General features: G+C 43.7%; 1 protein-coding gene across 2 annotated transcripts; it reads right to left on the bottom strand.

Moving 5' to 3' along the window:
• Nucleotides 1-152: 152 nt before the first annotated feature.
• pank4 (pantothenate kinase 4 (inactive)) lies at nucleotides 153-21,217 on the bottom strand. 2 transcript variants are annotated; one of them, XM_024379058.2, is made up of 20 exons: nucleotides 21,066-21,217; nucleotides 20,608-20,690; nucleotides 19,833-20,041; nucleotides 19,525-19,708; nucleotides 19,344-19,436; nucleotides 10,000-10,153; nucleotides 9,236-9,417; nucleotides 8,688-8,769; nucleotides 8,427-8,527; nucleotides 8,099-8,104; nucleotides 7,362-7,517; nucleotides 7,125-7,237; nucleotides 6,835-6,922; nucleotides 6,439-6,590; nucleotides 6,270-6,325; nucleotides 6,106-6,155; nucleotides 5,800-5,904; nucleotides 5,531-5,631; nucleotides 5,366-5,434; nucleotides 153-1,692 (listed from the first exon to the last, which is right to left on the bottom strand). In XM_024379058.2, exons 1-20 carry the CDS (start codon nucleotides 21,184-21,186, stop codon nucleotides 1,437-1,439), a joined length of 2,361 nt encoding a protein of 786 aa, XP_024234826.1. In that variant the 5' UTR covers nucleotides 21,187-21,217; the 3' UTR covers nucleotides 153-1,436. The 2 variants fall into 2 exon arrangements, with proteins under 2 accessions (XP_024234826.1, XP_024234833.1); XM_024379065.2 differs by lacking the exon at nucleotides 8,099-8,104.
• Nucleotides 21,218-21,686: the final 469 nt, after the last annotated feature.

Consider the following 21,686-nt stretch of genomic DNA (forward strand, 5'->3'; position numbering starts at 1 on the left):
ACACACACCAGCACTCCATTCTCAAATAGCGCCACCGGCACTAAAAACGCTTTGATGATTCTAGAGCAGTGCGTTGTACTCCCTCACATCCTCACAGTTATCCACTCCTCTCAAAATTCTTTAAGTACCGCCCTCCAAAATCAACACAAAGAGAAATTGCATTACTTTAATAAAATAAATTCACATTTAATTACAAGTGATTGTAAAGAGAACAATAATTTCCCTAAATGTCATCATGAACCCATGTAATGCAAATTAATTGTATTTACACTTATTTCACATGTATTTACAAATGACAATACACAATATCAATCCACAGGTTAAGCAAATAAAGTCATGGAAACATTTGGACAGCAATGCCTCAACCCAAAAAAGCCTCCTTGAAATTACAAAGGCTGCCAACATGTTATTATTGATAAAAAGATAGCACATTTAAGCTAGAAAATTACCTTAAATATACTTTTTTGATTGACAGCTCTCAGAACATCCAATGAATAACAAAATATCCATATCATTAATTTGGTTGTTAGGAGCTCATGTTCACATGAAAATACTGCCACCTTCTGTAATTACATTTTTTAACCCCTCAATAAAGTGCCAAGAATTCCCTGCAACATTTTAGCTTCTCAGGCAATGATCATCACAATTAAGTGAATAATCTCAATGACCTAGTGGCAGTGATGAAAGGAGGAAAATCTTGGGATTCAAAAGGAAGACAAACACAAACCCATAGAAAAGCCACTTTCATGTAGCCCCTGGTAACAAACACCCATGTTTCTCCTGCAATAGAAATTAAACCAGGTTGGTTACATTTTGAACGAGCTATGATTTTATCACTCCCACCTCAAGGCACATCTACCATATATTTGTGAAGCATCACCACAGATTGCTATAATTACCCTGGTAGCACAGCACTCGCAAAGCATCTCTTCACCACTGAAAGTGGCACCTTGTTGTCATGGTAACCATTGGGATGCTGTAAGTAAACAGCAGGGTACTAATAACCTGTCTATAAATGCAGTTAGTAGAAGATCTCACTTGCATTGACAGTCAATCTGCAAAGAGGACACCTCTACCACTGACAAGTTTGTCTGTTCTAATACCATAACTATAATTTTGGCAGTGATCTGCAAGAACACAAGATGGTGCAAAGTACGGTTGTATATTCAAAAAAGGAAGACATTTAAACATTGAGGTTACTAAGCGATGTTATACTCTACCCTGTTTTGACATCCTTGCTAAAATAGGCTGCCAAGTTTTCAAATCAATCCAAGCCCACTGAAACTGATCTTAAAAACTCCTCCCTGTACAATCTGCATATCAATCATCATGAGTCGGTGAAATCAACCCCATCACAGCTAGCTGGACCTCTCCAACTTGTACCGGAAACAGTTCAACCTGTCCCATAATAAGACTTCAAAAGGAGAATGATGAGATCATGAAGGCGTCACAGGAACATGATCCAGGGTGGTGGGTTTTTTGTCTAGTGGCACCTCGTACTTGAAGACCACACTGAAGAGCTTGCCTCCCAGTCGGTCAGCCAGCCAGGAGTTCTTGATGACTGCCATCTTGAGGCTCTCGCAGCTTAACAAGGCGTAGTAGTTGGTGTGGATGGCCCGGCCCATGCCCTCGATGATCACCAGGTCTGTGTGGCGTTCCCGCACAACCCCAGCCAACACCTTGTCCAAACGGCTGAGGGGAGAGAAATTATCATATTTACAGGAATAACCTTAAAACATGTATATTAGAAGAAATTACTTAGTAACTACACTGAACAAAGATATACATGTAGCATCCAACAATTTCAAAGATTTTACTGAGTTACAGTTTATAAGGAAATCAGTCAATTGAAATACACTGCTCAAAAAAAAAATTTGAACACTTAAACACAATGTAACTCCAAGTCATTCACACTTCTGTGAAATCAAACTGTCCACTTAGGAAGCAACACTGATTGACAATACATTTCACATGCTGTTGTGCAAATGGAATAGACAACAGGTGGAAATTATAGGCATTTAGTAAGACACCCCCAATAAAGGAGTGGTTCTGCAGGTGGTGACCACAGACCACTTCTCAGTTCCTATGCTTCCTGGCTGATGTTTTGGTCACTTTTGAATGCTGGCGGTGCTTTCACTCTAGTGGTAGCATGAGACGGTGTCTACAACCCACACAAGTGACTCAGGTAGTGCAGCTCATCCAGGATGACACATCAATGCGAGCTGTGGCAAGAAGGTTTGCTGTGTCTGTCAGCGTAGTGTCCAGAGCATGGAGGCGCTACCAGGAGACAGGCCAGTACATCAGGAGACGTGGAGGAAGCCGTAGGAGGGCAACAACCCAGCAGCAGGACCGTTACCTCCACCTTTGTGCAAGGAGCAGGAGGAGCACTGCCAGAGCGCTGCAAAATGACCTCCAGCAGGCCACAAATGTGCATGTGTCTGCTCAAACGGTCAGAAACAGACTCCATGAGGGTGGTATGAGGGCCTGACGTCCACAGGTGGGGGTTGTGCTTACAGCCGAACACCGTGCAGGACGTTTGGCATTTGCCAGAGAACACCAAGATGGGCAAATTCGCCACTGGTGCCCTGTGCCCTTCACAGAAAGCAGGTTCACACTGAGCACATGTCAAAGACGTGACAGAGTCTGGAGACACAGTGGAGAACGTTCTGTCTGCAACATCCTCCAGCATGACCGGTTTGGCGGTGGGTCAGTCATGGTGTGGGGTGGCATTTCTTTAGGGGGCTGCACAGCCCTCCATGTGCTCGCCAGAGGTAGCCGGACTGCCATCAGGTACCAAGATGAGATCCTCAGACCCCTTGTGAGACCATATGCTGGTGCGGTTGGCCCTGGATTCCTCCTAATGCAAGACAATGCTAGACCTCATGTGGCTGGAGTGTGTCAGCAGTTCCTGCAAGAGGAAGGCATTGATGCTATGGACTGGCCCACCCGTTCCCCAGACCTGAATCCAATTGAGAACATCTGGGACATCATGTCTCGCTCCATCCACCAACGCCACGTTGCACCACAGACTGTCCAGGAGTTGGCGGATGCTTTAGTCCAGGTCTGGGAGGAGATCCCTCAGGAAACCATCCGCCACCTCATCAGGAGCATGCCCAGGCGTTGTAGGGAAGTCATACAGGCACGTGGAGGCCACACACTACTGAGCCTCATTTTAACTTGTTTTAAGGACATTACATCAAAGTTGGATCAGCCTGTAGTGTGGTTTTCCACTTTAATTTTGAGTGTGATTCCAAATCCAGACCTCCATGGGTTGATAAATTTGTGCGATTTTGTTGTCAGCACATTCAACTATGTAAAGAAAAGTATTTAATAAGAATATTTCATTCATTCAGATCTAGGATGTTATTTTAGTGTTCCCTTTATTTTTTTGAGCAGTGTACATTCATTAGACCCTAATCTATGGATTTCACATGACTGGGAATACAGATATGCATATGTTGGCCACAAACACCTTAAAAAAAAGGTAAGGGATTGGATCAGAAAACCAGTCAGTAGCTGTCGTGAACACCATTTGCCTCATGCAGCGCGACATCTCCTTTGCATAGAGTTTATCAGGCTGTTGATTGTGGCCTGTTGTCCCACTCCTCTTCAATGGCTGTGCGAAGTTGCTGGATATCGGTGGGAACTGGAACGCGCCGTTGTGCACGTCGATCCAAAGCATCCCAAACATGTTCAATAGGTGACATGTCTGGGGAGTATGCAAGCCATGGAAAAACAGGGACATTTTCAGCTTCTGGAATTGTGTACGGATCCTTGCGACATGGAGCAGTGCATTATCATGCTGAAACATTTATGACATGACAATAGCAGGATCTTATCACGGAATCTCTGTGCATTTAAACCGGAATCGATAAAATGCACGCGTTTGTTGTCCGTAGCTTATGCCTGCCCATACCATAAGAACTGGTACATTATTGATACTGACCCACAATTGAAACCCATTTTTAAATATCCCCCACAAATGTGGCCGATGTGCTCAATGCAGCTTTACGTACAAAGGCAACTCATTTACCCACCCTCATACAGGACAAATACTTAAGATCAAGGGCCTGTTTACCTGCATGTCCACCAATGTTATTTACATGTTGAAAATGTCCTTGTGGTCTGTCTCACATAGGGAAAACCCGTAGAAGCCTTAAGACACGGATCAGTGAGCACTGCAGCAATATACGGACATGCGAGACAAAATCTGGTTGCTGATCATTTTGTACACGCTGGAATCCTATTAGCTCTCTGAGATACATTGGAATAGAAATGGTCAAGATGTCACAGGGGAGGGGACATTGAGAGTTAACTTTTTCAAAGGGAATCTTTCTGGATCCACAGGCTGAACACACTCTCCTCTTGGTCTTAATGGAGGAGTTTGACTTGAAACCGTTTTTATAGTTTCAATGTCTAAATAGTTTAAAATCCTAATTGAATATTGTATGTATACTACTGTAAATATTGATCACATTCACTGTGTATGATCATATATTTTGATCCACTGAATGTTAATATTGTGAAACTACGTAATATACAAATAATTACCTCCTGTTTCAGGAAGTGATGTCACTCAGTACTGCCCCTATATATAGGACCTTCCACCCTCACCTGGGATATGGATGTCTGATGAAGACCGAATGGTCGAAGCGTTGTTAATAAATACCACCTGGAAGCATGAGTGCGGCGTTTTCCTTTCTGCTTTCCATGAGTTTGCCTACAACTCCAGCACCTGTGGAAAGTACCTGGATGTGCGCATGTTCTTCAGCTTTGGTACATGCCCATACCATAACAGAGTGCCCAATGGTGGCGGTGGGGTTCATAATGTCAACATCAGCAAACCACTCACCCACACAACACCATATACTGCGTCTGCCATATGCCCGGTACTCTTGAAACCGGAATACATCCGTGAAGAGCACACTTCACCAGTGGCCATCGAAGTTGAGCCTTTGCCCACTGCAGTCGGTACCAACACTGAAACTGGAGTCAGGTCAAGACCCTAGTAAGGACAACGAGCACTCAGATGAGCTTCTCTGAGACGGTTTCTGGCAGTTTGTGCAGAAATGGTTTGGCTGTGCAAACTCAGTTTCATCAGCTGTCTGGGTGGCTCGTCTCTGACAGTCCCGCAGGTGAAGAAGAAGCCGTATGTGGAAGTCTATGCTGGCGTGGTGTGAGGCCGGTTGGACGTACTGCCAAATTCTCTAAAATGACGTTGAAGGTGGCTTATGGTACAGAAATTAAAATTCAATTCTCCGGCAACAGCTCTGGTGGACATTCCTGCAGTAAGGTTGTTTTTAAACATAGTTACCACAGGTATGTAACGTTGAAATAGAATTCATACATAGGAAATAAAACAAACCTTAAGTCTAAGCACGGAGAGCTGGAGCCACTCTGGACTAGCGTCAACCTGTCCTCCTTCACAGCAGACCTGAAAAACAAATTAAATGGCATTGAAATGGTGGGGAAGGATCACTGTATCCATAATCCAGTCACAAATGCAGTGCTAAAAGACTTAAATACTCACTGTATAACTGGATCCATTGCAGCTATTCTTTCAGTCAAGATCTGCAGCTCATTGTTTGTTACATCATTCAGAGCTGGGCTTGAGTTGCTGGCAAGGACTACCTGGAAAACAGCAAATGCAGGGTGTCAAAGGCCCAAAAATATCATAAAGTGGAAAAAAGTTAATCTTGCTTCGGTCATCATGTTTTATTAAATCCAGTGTGTATTTGAAGGGGTGGTGAAGGTGACAGCGTTTCAAGATATTAGGGGGTGGACAATGTGGTTCCTTACCTCCGTTCCCCTGCAGAGAAGCTCTCTGACAAATGGGAAGACTCCCAGTATGATGTCTATTCCACTATTATCTACGAAAAATAATGCACACTTATGAGGTGGGCCCTGCAAAAGAAAGCCAGTAGGCATGGTATTCAATTACTGTTCAACAGCATAAAGTCATACACATCTTTGGGACAAATCCTAAATTGAGATCCAGGCACAGAGATTCCTCGGAGCTTAAGTTAGGATGTGGCCCAGAACAAGAATACAGCTAATATAATCAAAATTTAAACACTAACGTCAGAAAACAGTGTAAATTCTTACATTCAGTCTCTCGAGCCATTGGTCATAGTTGTCGATAAGCCACGGCCGCTCTATGGAGAAAACATGACTGTCATTATGTAGCCTAGTAGGTTACAGCAGCAATATAAAATGCAGGATCCATTTAAATATCCAAATGTTTCCCCAGTCAACAAGAGCTTTCATACCTTCCAATTGTCGTTTCGCCTGTTCAAAGCCAAACTCCGGATCAGACTCCAGAACACTAAGTGAAAACGTGAGCGACAGTCTTTGTTCATTCAAAATTGCCATATAATTCTCAATATATATTATTTGTCATAATCCTCCATAGTCCCAAATTAAGGAGTGCAGACTCACTCTGAAACAGCCTTGGCTCCCCAGTCAAAGACATTCCCAGCCAGGAGGCCCCTGACCAGGGCAAACTGCCTCTGCTCCCAGCTCAGCTCCTCCAGGGACTTGACTGCCTTCTGGAAGTACTTGAGGGCCATGTCATTCTCCCTCTGCTTGATCTGTGGAAGATGAAGACAAAACTGAGACACAGAAGCTTCCATCTTCTCACAGCTAATCCACCACATTAGCAAATCATATAATGACAGACACTAATCAAGGCAAGTGGACATGAAATGACATCAAAATGCACCCAAGACCACATGTATAAGCTTCATCATTAGATGACCAGAAAAAGAGAAGCACTGGAGCATGTATTGGGAACTGTGAACAGAGGAAAAAGAGTGCTATAGAATCCAGTCAAACCTTTGAGTAGGGGTCAGGGAAGTTGAACTCGTTTAAACAGTGTTCTCTTGTGTCTAAAAGACTTCTGACAGTGAGGGATCCATAAGCACTACAGGTGAGAAGAGAAGTACTCTACATTAGCAGACAAAAACACATACAGATTGCACAGGAAACAGTGAGACTTCATGTACAAGAGTCAATTTCATCCACTACTTGGGAGGCCTTCGGAGATATGCATCTACATAAATGATCAAGAAACAGCTCTAGTCTAACAGCCTTTAAAAAGGATCTGCAGCTGTGGCTCCCCTTACAAAGGCTGGTGGCGGAGGGTCTGCAGCTTGTGCAGGTACTTGTGCCGGAACTTCTCCGCTCGTTCAGCAGCCTCTGGTAGATCAGGCTGGCTGGCCACAGCTCTTTTTACCACCTGTCCAAAGCACATCACCCAGATCGGCAATTTTAAAAGCAACGCAGGTTGAGGACTCGCTGTGTGTGCAATGCAATGTGTGTGTATTGATGAATAGACCAGTAGAAGATGCTCTGCCTCTTACCCCATCCAGGGCCTCCTCAAAGCAGTAGAGCCAGTACTCCCGTGCAAGGGCATCCTCTGAGAGGTCCACTGTGTCTGGGATGTAGGAGGACGGGTCCTGCAGCAGGGGCAGATTCACCAGCTGCCTCTCCAGACGATCCATCTCCAACATGTCAAACTGGAGCCGGACAAGAGACACACTAAGCACTGCAAATAGTGCTGGGCTAATGCACTCATCAAAAGTAAAACCAAAGCAACCAGACTCCTTCAAACGTCACAAAAAAATGCCAATATATCCATTTTCAATACACCACCTAGTGGTCAGTGAGCTGACAATAGCATGTGTCAAGCTCCATATCACTCAGGGACAATTACACTGTCAGTGCAGTCGACACACACATCAAAGTTGAGATGTACCCTATACGGAGTCCTCACACCTATCAGTGCCTTGAGTATGCTTTTAAGTTCAGTGTCTAAGGTGAACAGACCTACTATTCGCCAGTGTCACAGGTGACTAAGGTTGGTTATAACACGTCACAATTCAAAACAGACTGCTAAAAGCAACACTTCAAACGCTGTTAAACAATGCGATGTGAAAGGAAAAGGCTGGCATTTGGCAGTTAATGCAACAATTGTCTCTGAAACCTTACTTAACCCAATGTGAATGTTAGGGCAGGTGTAGAGCTACAAAGCCAGAAGCATGAGGAAATATTTAGCCCTAATCAAACCACTACACACAGAGCATGAGGAAGTACTTACGGGAAACTGAGGAAAGGGTTACAGTAGGTAAACAGATGTAAGATATGGTGGATATGAAGAGAAGAGATGAAAACAATCAAATGTTAAATGAAATTATCAATGAAGGTTGTTGTCACACCAGGCCTGTGGATTTTAAAAAGGACAGCGGTGGTGACATTTCCACAGAAAATATCAAATCTACAATTATCTCAGAAATCAGATAAAAGGGTGGTGGGGTGAATTACTAAAATGGTTAATGAAATGTCACCAAATGGCAACAAGTGGGTTATGAGCGCACCCTAGTGGTCCAAAGCTGACCTTAAGGTATTTTCTTCTACAAAGGACTTACTGTTCCACTGCGTGCTCGTTGCATGGGGTTCAGGTCTGGAGAGGTACTCATCAGGCCAGAGCTCCCAGCATAGTTCTCCCCCCAACTGTACTGGTTAGGATCTAGATAAAGTGACAATTATAATACTGGTGAAAATGACTCAAAAAGAAAGAACTTCTCATCAACAGGAAAATGCAAATCAAACAAAGAGTGTAATAAGGCATGACTGCCAGTGCCACTTTCTGTCATGAAGAAATTCCATAGAGGAAAACATCAACTTACTGTCTTCCTCTGCTCCCTTGAGAAAGGCACCAATAGTCCCCAGATAGCCTTCATGTCTCAGGAACAATGCCTGGACTTCACCCTGCAAAAAACATACATACATATCCAGTCAGAAGGAACCATTTCTAACTCTCATTACACTTGCAGATTGTATCATGTAAAAGTAGCCTAAGGGGACAATATAATCAAACCTGTCATGTCAATGTTTTAGTTTTTTTCTAACTGCCCACACAAATGTCTCCATCTGAAAATGTAAATAATTTACCTGTGAGGTAGAGTTCTGTTACCTGCTGCGTAACAGAACCCAAAGACATTGAATTCAGGAAAAAGGGTATATTTCCATGCTACTGTGTAAATACAGCACGGCAGATTTGATTGCTGGTTTTCAAGCTCTGAGCCAGGCCCAAGGGACATATCCCTGATTTTAGTCAGCTGACATCAGATCAAGCTCTTTCAGGGCTAAATATAGAGCTCAATCAAATGTACCTGAGAGCAAAACCTAGATTGAGAAAGAAATGCTTGTTTAGGAGGTACATTGGGGGGCTTGCCTTGGTGAAGAAGTTGATACTGTAAGTGATGGTGTGCATAGTGACAGGGTGTCCTCGTATGAAGAAACCCCCAAAGTAGACCCTGGTCAAGTTGTGGAGCCGGGCATAGAGGCAGGCCAGCTGCCCAATGTCATTGCTGATCATATGGAGCAGGCTCTTAGCCATATCTTCTTTAGAGAACTCTAATTCAGGAGGAAACAAAAGTAAGTCAACATACAGCCAAGTGAAGATCCAGAAACATGGAGTCACTCTAGACAAGAAGCCAAGGTCCCATTGAAGTAAGTACAGTGTTGGTTTATGATGTATTGACTGTTTGTCTCAGGTATTATTGGCATACATTAAAAACATGAACTATCTAATAGAGTGAGTGAATGAGTTGCTTGCTTTGCCTCCATGGCTGTCTGCCTCATCTATTTCTCAACAGTAACCACACAGCCTAGAGGGGACAAGGCCACAGTAACTGGGTTAGAAGTCATCAATCTGTTAGTGCTAAACAGGAATGTAACATACATTACAGTATATGGCAGTGGAGGCTGGTGTGAGGAGCTATAGGAGGACGGGATCATTGTAATGGCTGGAATGGAACGTATCAAACATTAACTCCGTTCCATTTCAGCAATTACAATGAGCCTGTCCTCCTATAGGTCCTCCCACCAGCTTCCGCAGGTAGATTGCATGCCAGGGAGTCCGCTCCTGAAGACAATGAAAAACAGGTTATGGGGCCAAATAATAAACATACTGCAAGGGCTCTGGTCTCTCTTTACCTTTGTCAGCCGTAGCAGATTTTCCAAAGCTGCTTGCGATAAGGTCCCCAGTCAAGCCCAAGGACACATAAGATCCCCCGTAGATGTCTTTGACTAGCATGTCAACACTTGTGTGCTGCCCCTTCGAAGCCAACTGAAGTAGTTCATCAAATCTCTATGAGGTGAGAGCAGGAGGACATGAGAGTACAGTAGTTTTAAAAACAGCACTTTAACCCAGATAGCCAAGCTATTTTGTAACATCCATGGTTTTTTCTGGATCAAAAATGGGGCTTAGGTGGTTAGCGTGGCAATTGGTGCAGTTGCCAACCATGTTTAAGAGGCCCTCCTGTTGACACAATCACTTACATGAACCCTGCAAAAGAAATACTTGCACACACACCAGATTAGCTGACCAAAGCCAATTAAATATTTTTTTTTTATGCAAGATTGTATGTACAGTGCATTCAGAAAGTATTCAGACCGCTTGACTTTTTCCACATTTTGTTACGTTAGTTACTTTGCATTTCTAAAATGGGTTAAATGAAATTTCTCAATCTACACACATTAACCCATAACTAAAAAGCAAAAACAGTATTTTGAAATGTTTGCAAAAAAAATACAGAAATATCTTATTTACATAAGTACTCAGACCCTTTGCTATGAGACTCAAAATTGAGCTCAGATGCATCCTGTTTCCATTGATCATCCTTGAGAAGTTTCTACAATGTAATTGGAGTCAACCTGTGGTAAATGAAATTGATTAAACATGATTTGGAAAGGCACACACCTGTCTATATAAGTTCCCACAGTTGACAGTGCATGTCAGAGCAAAAACCAAGCCATGAGGTCGATGCAATTGACCATAGAGCTCAGAGACAGGATTGTGCTGAGGATCAGATCTGGGGAAGGGTACCAAAACATGTCTGCAGCATTGAAGGTCCCCAAGAACACAGTGGCCTCCACCATTCTTAAATGGAAGAATTTTGGACCCACCAAGACTCTTCCTAGAGCTGGCCACCCAGACAAACTGAGCAATCAGGGGAGAAGGGCCATGGTCAGCGAGGTGTTCCAAGAATCTGATGGTTGCTCCAGAGTTCCACTGTGGAGATGGGAGAACCATCTCTGCAGCACTCCAATCAGACCTTTACGGTAGCGTGGCAAGACGGAAGCCACACCTCAGTAAAAGGTATAACAGCCTGCTTGGAGTTTGCCAAAAGGCACCTAAAAGGACTCTCAGACCATGAGAAACCAGATTCTCTGGTCTGATGAAACCAAGATTGAACTGGCTAGCCTGAATGCCAAGCGTCACATCTGGAGGAAACCTGGCACCAGGTTGGGGATGTTTTTTAGCAGCAGGGAATGGGAGACTAGTCAGGATTGAAGGAAAGATGAACAAAGCAAAGTACAGAGAGATCCTTGATGAAAACCTGCTCAGGACCTCAGACGGGGGCAAAGGTTCACCTTCCAACAGGACAACTACCCTAAGCACACAGCCAAGACAACAGGCATGGCTTCAGGACAAGTCTCTGAATGCCCTTAAGTGGCCCAACCAGAGCCCAGACTTGAACCCTTATCGATCAACTCTGAGATCTGAAAATAGCTGTGCAGCGACACTCCCCATGCAACCTGACAGAGCTTGAGTAGATCTACAGAGAAGAATGGGAGAAACTCCCCAAATTCAAGTGCCAAGCTTGTAGTGTCATACCCAAGAAGACTAGAGGCTGTAATCACTGTGCTAAAAGTTCTATAAACCGGTTTTTCTTATTATTGTGTGTAGATTGATTTAAAAAATTAAATACATTTTAGAATAAGGCTGTAACATAACAAAATGTGGAAAAAGTCAATGGGTCTGAATGCACTGTACATGACTTCTCTGTCAAGTGTGATTGGCTCCATTGATAGTGTTCATAGGTTGGAAATCAACCTAATAGATGTCACTAGTCTTCAAGCACACCTGTATGAATAAGGCAACAGGTCCTGATGGCATCTCTGCTTTTCCTCTAAAAACATGTGTAGAGGAATTTACTCCGGCTTGGTGCCCTATCTTTCAGGTCTCTAGACTCCCATACAGTCCCATCTCTGTGGAAAAAGGCCATCACTCCAGTCCCCAAAATAAAATAATGACTATAGACCTGTTGGTCTGACCATCATAATGAAGTTCTGAAAAGATCTGTATCAAGTTGCCTATAACAAAAGTTGCAGGACTGATGATGCAAACACCATAGTGCATCTCATTGTTAAGAATCTGGAAAACCCCAAGGCCTGTGCTACACTGCCATTTATTGATTTAAGTTAAGCGTTTAACACAATACAGCCACACGTCGTACTCAGCAAGTTAAAGCAGATGGGTATTAACCCCTATACCATAAGGTGGTACCAGTCATTCATGACTAGCAGTACTCAACAGATTAGTTAACAGTACCCTCTCTGAGGCTATAGACATTAGCATGGGGGCCATGAACTAGCAGTAATCCTGATAAATATATTGTCCAGTTTTCTGATGATACTGCCATTCCTGGTCTGATGTCCAAAGATGTTGATACTACTGCGTACAGGTCAGATATTCAAACAATACAAATTGGTGTTTGACCCCAATGGTGTTTCACCCCAAATCTGTCGGTGACCACGTGCCTGTGGTTGTCCACAATGCCATAGCACAGTTTAGTTTGTTCAAGTACCTGGGTGTACATATGGACAATATGCTGAGCTGGAAGGGCCAAGTAAAGGGCATGCTGCAGAGTCCAACAACACCTCCATTTCCTACGTAGACTCAAGGTTTTTGAAGTTGACCAGAAAAATAATGCTCTGGGGCCTCCTGAGTGGTGCAGTGATTTAAGGCACTGTATCGCAGTGCCAACTGTGCCACTAGAGATCTTGGTTCGAGTCCAGGCTCTGTCGCGACCGGGAGACCCATGGGGCGGCACACAACTGGCCCAGCGTCGTCCGGATTAGAGGAGGGTTTGGCCAGCAGGGATGTTCCTGTCCCATTGCACACTAGCGACTTCTGTGGCATGCCGGACTCATTGTACGCCGACAGTCACCAGGTGCACAGTGTTTCCTCCGACACCTTGGTGCGGCTGGCTTCCGGGTTAAATCGGGCATCGTGTCAAGAAGCAGTGCAACTTGGCTGGGTTGTGTTTGAGGACACACGGCTCTCGAACTTCACCTCTCCCGAGTCCGTACGGGAGTTGCAGCGAATGGGACAAGACTAATTAATTACAAATTGAATATCACAAAACTGTGGAGAAAAAGGAGTAAAAAATATTTTGAAAACAAAAGAATGCTCGTTCTAACATTCAATCATAGAAGTAGTATGCTAAATTATTTCAGATCCATCCCATGTACTTCACTCTTAGTATCAGCTCCTCCCCTCAGGCAGATGCTATAGGGTCCCTCAAATACCTAAACCGCCATAAGGCTGAGCTGTGTTAGTACACCACTGACAGAATATGGGAAAATGTAAAGTATTATGCATGTGCCTATATGAGCAGTATAAGTGTAACATGCAATGTATGTATTACACTGAGTATAAAAACATCAACACCTGCTCTTTCCATGAGAGACAGACCAGATGAATGCAATGATCCCTTATTGATGTCACTTGTTAAATCAGTGTAGATGGACAGGTTAAAGAAGGATTTTTAAGCCTCAAGAAAAACGAGACATGGATTGTGTATGTGTGCCATTCAGAGGGTGAATGGGCAAGACAACAAATGTAAGTTCCTTTGAACGGGGTATGGTAGTTGGTGCCAGACGCACCATTGTGTTAAGAACTGCATGCTCAACTGTTTCCTGTGTGCATCAAGAATGGTCTACCACTCAAAAAAGGACATGAAGCCAACTTGACAACTGTGGGAAGCATTGGAGTCAACATGGGCCAGCATCTCTGGAAAGCTTTGAACACCTGGTAGAGTCCATGACCAATTGAAGGTGGTAGTAAATGATAGTTTAATGGCGTCAGACCAAGGCTCTGCATCGGTCCTCATGCTCCTAGACCTTAGTGTTGCCTTTGACACCAGTCACCACACTCTTTTGGAAAGATTGGAAACCCTAATTGGTCTACACGGACAAGTTCTTGCCTGGTTTAGATCTGATCTGTCGGAAAGATATCAGCTTGTCTCCGTGGATGGTTTGTCCTCTGACAAATCAATTATATGTTGTTTCGGTGTTCCTCAAGGTTCCGATTACACACAAAAGTTTGGGGTCACTTAAATATCCTCGTTTTTGAAAGAAAAGCAAATATTTGGTCCATTCAAATAACATCAAATTGATTCAGAAATAGAATGTAGACATGGTTAACGTTGTAAATGACTATTGTAGCTGGAAACAGCAGATTTTTAATGGAATATCTACAGAGTGTACAGAGGCCCATTATCAGCAACCATCACTCCTGTGTTCCAATGGCACGTTGTGTTAGCTAATCCAAGTTCATCATTTTAGGCTAATTGATCATTAGAAAACCCTTTTGCAATTATGTTAGCACAGCTGAAAACTGTTCTGAAACTGAAGATCTCGTACAACACGGTGTACTCCTCCCTTCATAGAACAGCGCAAACTGGCTCTAAACAGAATAGAAAGAGTGAGAGGTATTTTCTTTCAAAAACAAGGGCATTTCTAAGTGACCCCAAACTTTGAACAGTAGTGTATATTCTACCTCTTGGCGATGTCATTCGGAAACACAATATCAACTTCACTGCAACACAATATCACTGCTATGCAGACACACACAGCTGTACATTTCGATGAAACATGGTGAAGCACCAAAACTACCTACCCTGGACGTATGCGTTTCAGACATAAGGAAATGGATGGCGTCAACATTTTAAAACTCAGACAAAACAGAGATGCTAGTTCTAGGTCCCAAGAAACAAACAGATCTGTTGTTTGATCTGACATTTCATCGTGATAGTTATAAAGTCATCTCAAATAAAACTTTAGGAACTCTGCGTTACTCTAGACCCTGATCTCTTTTGACGAACATACACGAGTATGTGGACATCCCTTAATTTATGGATTCAGCTATTTCAGCCACACCCATTGCTGACAGGTGTATAAAATTGAGCACAGCCATGCAATCTCCATAGACAAACATTGGCAGTAGAATGGCCTTACTGAAGAGCTCAGTGACTTTTAGCATGGCACCGTCATAGGATGCCACCTTTCCAACAAATCAGTTCATCAAATATCTACCCTGCTAGAGCTGCCCGGCCAACTGTAGGTGCTGTTATTGTGAAGTATAAATGTCTAGGAGCAACAACGTCTCAGCCGCAAAGTGGTAGGGCACACAAGCTCACATAACAGGACCACCAAGTGATGAGGTGCATAGGGCGTAAAAAGTCTGTTCTAGGTTGCAATCTCACTACCAAGTTCCAAACTGCCTCTGGAAGCAACGTCAGCACAAGCAAGAACTGTTCTTCGGGAAAGTCATGAATATGGTTTTCCTTGGCCGAGCAGCCTCACTACAACCTAAGATCAGCATGCACAATGCAAAGCGTCGGCTGGAGTGGTGTAAAGCTCGCCGCAAATGGACTCTGGAGCAGTGGAAAAGCGTTCTCTGGCTTGATGAATCACGCTTCACCATCTGCCAGTCCGACGGACAACTCCGGGTTTGGCGGATGCCAGGAGAAAGCTACCTGTCCGAACGCATAGTGAAAACTGTAAAAAGTTTGGTGGAGGAGGAATAATGGTCTGGGGCTGTTTTTCATGTTTCGAGCAAGGCCCCTTAGTTCCAGTGAAGGGACATCTTAACGCTACAGCATACAATGACATTCTAGATGATTTTGTGCCAACAGTTTGGGGAAGGCCCTTTACTGTTTCAGCATGACAATGCCCCCATGCACAAAGTGAGGTCCATACAGAAATGGTTTGTCGAGATCAGTGTGGATGAACTTGACTGGCCTGCAGACCCCTGACCTCAAATGCCCCCCCCAGTGTAATCTGGCCCAGGAGTGCGAAGATGGCCATTGCAGTCTCTGCCTGGCCGGCTCTCCTCTGGGATTCTCAGCCTCAGACCCTATTACTGGCCTTCTAGCACTCTTCCATGCCATCCCTAGGAATCTTTTTTGCTAAACTTGACTCGAGTGGGTTGAGTTACTGTCGTGATATTCCTGCCTGTTTTTGCACCCTCTCGGGCTTGTGTAGTGGAGGAGATCTTCGTGGGCTATACTCAGCCTTGTTTCAGGGTAGTAAGCTGATATCTCTCGTGGTGTGGTGGCTGTGCTTTGGCAAACTGGGTGGGGTTATATCCTGCCTGGTTTGCACTGTCTGGGGGTATAGTCGGACAGGGCCAGTGTCCCCCGACCTTCTGTCTCAGCCCCCAGTATCTATGCTGCAATAGTCAATGTGCCGGGGGGGCTAAGGTCAGTCTGTCCTATCTGGTGAAATTCCTGTCTTCTGTGGTGTCCTGTGTGAACTTAAGTATGTATAGTTTTTTTTCCTCCCTCTCTCCCCCCCTCTCTTCTCAGCTATAAAAAGCCAACTGACATTTACTCCTGAGGTGTTGACCTGTTGCACCCTCTACAACCACTGATCAGAAAACCAGTCGTATCAGGTGTGACCCCCAGGGCCTAACATTAACTTTTTGGTCCACCAGCCAGTGTGGCATGTACAAGATTTTTTTTACTCGCCAAAATATATAGATTTTTAAAATAAAAACATTCTGATGCCCATGCTTTTTAATGTTCCTAAAACAAGAAATGTGGTATGTTAAATTTAATTACATTTTTTGTGACCAGTCTTGTAATCAAAATATCAGAGACAAATGTTTAAGTCAGAGAGATTACCATGGTAACAAGGCCACTGGAGTCAAGTCAGTCTGAGATCTGACTATTAGTTGAAGCAGCAGACTCAAACTAACGTTGAAAAACAACCAAGCTTGTGAACAAAACAATGTAAATAGACAAAACAAGGACAAAGTCTCACTTTGTAGACTTTAGTAAATTAGACCAAGTTTTATGCCTGTGCTCAGCACCTCCAAAAATCTACAGTATCAGCACTTCACTCAGTGCACACAGCTCCCCTGCCAGGCAGTGGTGGGATGTAGGATGAATAATCCCCTGCCAGGCAGTGGTGGGATGTAGGATGAATAATTATTTGTTTAATTATCAGCTATGAAACAAAACAGCATAAATACTTTGAAACCAGCTACTGCAGCATTTTCCTAACTAACATAAGATTGCTGAACAATTTATCAAATGGGCACCTGGACTATTTACATTGACACCAGCTTTATTTTTACACTGCTGCTACTCGCTGTTAATCATCTATGCATAGTCACTTTGCGCCTACCTTCAAGTACACACTAGTGGTTAGGGCGTTGGCCAGTAACCGAAAGGTTACTGGATCGAATCCCCGAGCTGACATGGTAAAAATCTATTGTTCTGCCCCTGAGCAAGGCAGTTAACCCACTGTTCCCCAGGCGACAAAGACGTGTGGGACTGCCTTAATCGACATCCACCTTTCTGATTCAGAGGGGTTGGGTTAAATGCAGAAAAAACATTTCAGTTGAAGGCATTCAGTTGTACAACTGACTAGGCATCCCCCTTTCCCTTACCTGTGCCCCCGCACATTGACTTGGTACCCGTACCCCCTGTATACAGCCTCGTTAATGTTATTTTGTTAACTTTTTTTTTTTTTTACTTTCGTAAATATTTTCTAAACTTTTTATTGAGCGGCATTGTTGGTTAAGGGCTTGTATCTAAGCATTTCATGGTAAGGTCTACCTACATTGGTTGTATTCGGCGCACGTGACAAAAAACATTTTATTAGATTATACTTCATTTTTACTAATAAATGTAATGCTCGCAATGTAGAGCCATGGAAATTGACCGCCTGCCAACATGTCTGGTGAAATAGACATTCTTACCCGCCAATACTTAAATCTACCCGCACTTAGCAGGTGTTAATTTTATGCCCTAGTGACCACCATTTGCCTCATGCAGTGTGACATCTCCTTCACATAGAGTTGATCAGGCTGTTGGTTGTGGCCTGCGGAATGTTGTTCCACTACGCTTCAATGGCTGTGCGAAGTTGCTGGATATTAGCATGACCTGGAATATGCTGTCGTACACATCGATCCTGAGCATCCCAAACATGCTCAATGAGTGACATGTCTGGTGAGTATACAGACCATGGATGAACTGGGACATTTTCAGCTTCCAGGAATTGTGTACAGATCCTTGCGACATGGGCCGTGCACAATCATGCTGAAACATGAGGTGATGGCGGTGGATGAATGGCACTACAATGGGTCTTAGCATCTCAACACATTTAGATTTTAGCAATTTTGCAGACGCTCTGATCCAGAGAGACTTACAGTAGTGAGTGAAAACATGTCACTTTTTTTCCCGTACCAGTCCGAGGAAATCGAACCCACAATCCTGGCATTGCAAGTGCCACTCTACCAACTGAGTCGCACGGGACCCCTCATTACAGTACCTCTGTGCATTCAAATTGATATCAATAAAATTGAATTGTGTTCATTGTCCGTCCGTAGCTTATGCCTGCCCATACCATAACCCCACCGCCACCATGGGGTACTCTGTTCACAACGTTGACATCAGCAAACCGCTCGCCCATACAACGCCATACACGCTGTCTGCCATCTTCCCGGTACAGTTGAAACCGTGATTCATCCGTGAAGAGAATTTCATCGTGCCAGTGGCCATAAAAGGTGAAAATTTGCTCACTGAAGTCAGTTATGATGCCAAACTGCAGTCAGGTCAAGACCCTGGTGAGGATGATGAGCACACAGATGAGCTTCCCTTAGTTTGTGCAGAAATGTTTTGGTTGTGCAAGCCCACAGTTTCATCAGCTGTCCAGGTGGCTGGTGTTAGACACAGGTATAGAAGCCCGATGTGGTCCTGGGCTGGTAATACGTGGTCTGCGGTTGTGAGGCCGGGAGGACGTACGGACAAATTATAAGACGAATGAGGCTTATGGTAGAGAAAATAACATTCAATTCTCTGGCAACAACTCTACTGGACATTCCTACAGTCAGCATGCCAATTGCACGCACCTTCAAAACTTGACAGATTTGTGGCATTGTGTAGTGTGACAAAACTGTACATTTTAGAGTGGGCATTTATTGTCCCCAGCACAAGGTGCACATTAATAATGGGCATGCTGTTTGGACATAGACTGCCCATCCAAGACCTTTCCACACAGAAAATCCCCTGAACCCTATTCAGAACGAGAGCTTGTAAGTACAGAGGGCAGTCTTCCTGATAATAAAAATAAAAGTTGCAGTAATGTCAACTGGCAAGAACCAACAGAAAATAAGACTATACATTTCAGTTCATTTGAGTAGCCTGACTTTTTAAAAAGCCTATTGCTTGAAGTGTCAGCATGGGGGTGAGGGGTTTTACCTTTGTTTTTGTGAGCAGAGCTCCAAGGCCCCAGAACGTCCCCCCACCTATGGAGCTTCCTCCAACACGCTCAAATGTATCCTCTGATTCAACCTGTTTGGAAATAAATATTGTTTGTTGAATTAATTGGTACATAGGCCACATGTCACACCAGATCTAGATGAGTGTCAGGCATTAGTACCTTGATGATTGACACCCCTGAGCCGATGTTGATGAGCAGGTAAGGGAAGATGTCAGGGTGAGTGTTCTGGAAGCGGAATTCAGAGTCTGCATGCTTGACATAGACAAAAGCCTCGTGGGGGATGTTCCTCAGCACAAAGTTGCAGCCCTTAATCAGGCATGTCATTTCATCCTCCTTGTCCACCCTTGTCAAAACATGAAGAGCAGCTACATTATAATAAGCTCAACCTTATACCGGTCAAGCGGTCTTTAAAAATAAAGCCGTTTTAGATTTTAACAAAATACCTCAAAACATATTCCTTTTCTCACCTGAGCTTCAGTTTCTTCTCTATGAGATCTTTGAACTTATGAGCCCCTCCACCAGTGGCTTTGATGACTTTGGTGTCAGTGTTGACCAGGTGGTCTTTGATAAAGTCCAGGCAGGTTTCAATGTAGGCATTTTCAAACTTGATGAAGTGAAGGCGAGCCAAGATCTCCTCCTGCATTGAGATCTCATAGAGGGGGTCATCCTCAGTGTCCTGGTAAAGAGGGACACAGATAAGGAACCAGACCAAATCTGCAGACCTGAGACCTCCAGGGCAACCTGAGTGGGCTCAGTAAGACTTGTAAGTCTACATATTCACTGTCCCAAGGTACACAGCCTTTTGAAGCCCAACATCATGAATCAGTGGCCTATATGTCTACCACAAACCCAACACTCAAGCAATCCCATATTGGCTACTCTCTAATTAACACAAGCTTAGTTAGTTTACATTTCTGTAGCTACATTCACACACCTTTATCAGGTTGCCCCATTGGAGACCTACGACTAAACAGTACAGCGTGCTGAGAGATAAGATCAACTACTCTGGCACGAGTCCTCCAGGCTTAAACACTGTAATAACACTAGTAACACTGCATAGCAGTGCACTTGGGCAGCAAATCACTTTTGCCCCTCAATTGAACACTGACATTTGATGTTACTGTTGCCGAGTAAATAGCACACTACACGTTGAACGCAAGCTCTTATTTAGCTGTGTCCTCTGCTCCATTGGAGCTAACGTTTGTTACGGACAGTGTTACAAAGTTTATTGACGCCACATACCTTTGCAGTATGGTCGAATGACCGTACTTTCGCTACTTTGTGTTGAACAGTGGAGTAATAGGCGAGTTTCGTCAGAGAGCCACCTGTGGGAGGAACAAAAAGGTTTCTGCAGTCTCACGTGAGATAAATAAATCCATCAGTCAACTATTGACAACTCACTCACTCTGGCGCAGCGGTCAAATTGGCTGGTTAGTTAGCTAGTTAGCCATTTGAGAAACCTGTAGCTATCTAGCCCATAAACTAACGCTAATTAGCCAGCTAACATTTATGTGGCAAACCAGTGGCGCGAAGGTAACTTCGCAACTACTGGTAGCTACAGTACTTAAACCAGCTAGTTTAGCTAGCTAGCCAGCCACACGTCGTTGCTTGCTAGCCTCTTGTGTGCCTGTTGTATTGTCAAAGTAACAAGACAAGTGAATATATTCAAGTAGCGATCTAAATATTAACTTAGTGTATACCTATGTCTATTGCGAACCTCTTTGCATTTTCCAAATTCCTGAAGATCTCATTGGGTGGAAGAGTTATGCTTTTATCCATGCTGTGACTACTCCTGTCTACTCTCTCACTTTCCGCCGCCATCTTGTGTTGCGCAATGACGTTCAGGTACAAATAAATAATAATCCCTCAATGGAAAAATCTCTGGGGCGTTTAGGAGGACGCCACGTTTTAGAACGTTCAGACATGTAGAACAATGAATTAGTTCTATTCATGGAATTTCTATCTGCAACGTTCGATAACGTTTGGCAACTGAACATGGCCCTGGATTTCTGTGATAATGTGGTAGGTAATCTCTGGTCTTCTGTGATATTTTCTGTAAACCTACATACATACACATAGGTGAACATTTGGTAAAACACGAAGCTATTCGGCACACATTTGATGTGCAACTAAAATCAATATCATATCATCATAAACCTCCAGCATGTCATGCTGATGTGATGGGAATATCTTCATAACAAAATGGTAATTTGCAAGCATTTAACGTTTAGGCCTACGCCTACACAATTATTGAACTGAAATGTAAACTATCATAGTAAAGATAAGAAAAAGTAAATAAAGAATAAGAAAAAAAGTATTTA

This window comes from Oncorhynchus tshawytscha, linkage group LG02 (genome assembly GCF_018296145.1).
Source record: "Oncorhynchus tshawytscha isolate Ot180627B linkage group LG02, Otsh_v2.0, whole genome shotgun sequence".
Taxonomy (NCBI): domain Eukaryota; kingdom Metazoa; phylum Chordata; class Actinopteri; order Salmoniformes; family Salmonidae; genus Oncorhynchus; species Oncorhynchus tshawytscha.

Excerpts from the sequence above, each read along its gene's own strand:
- pank4 (XM_024379058.2), bottom strand. The coding sequence starts at position 21,186 with ATGGCGGCGGAAAGTGAGAGAGTAGACAGGAGTAGTCACAGCATGGAT. Across the intron at positions 9,418-9,999 it reads ATCTGCTACGGCTGACAAAG|AGTTCTCTAAAGAAGATATG; the intron begins GTAAAGAGAGAC and ends CTCCTGAATTAG. Across the intron at positions 5,905-6,105 it reads AATGGCTCGAGAGACTGAAT|GGCCCACCTCATAAGTGTGC; the intron begins GTAAGAATTTAC and ends TTTCTTTTGCAG.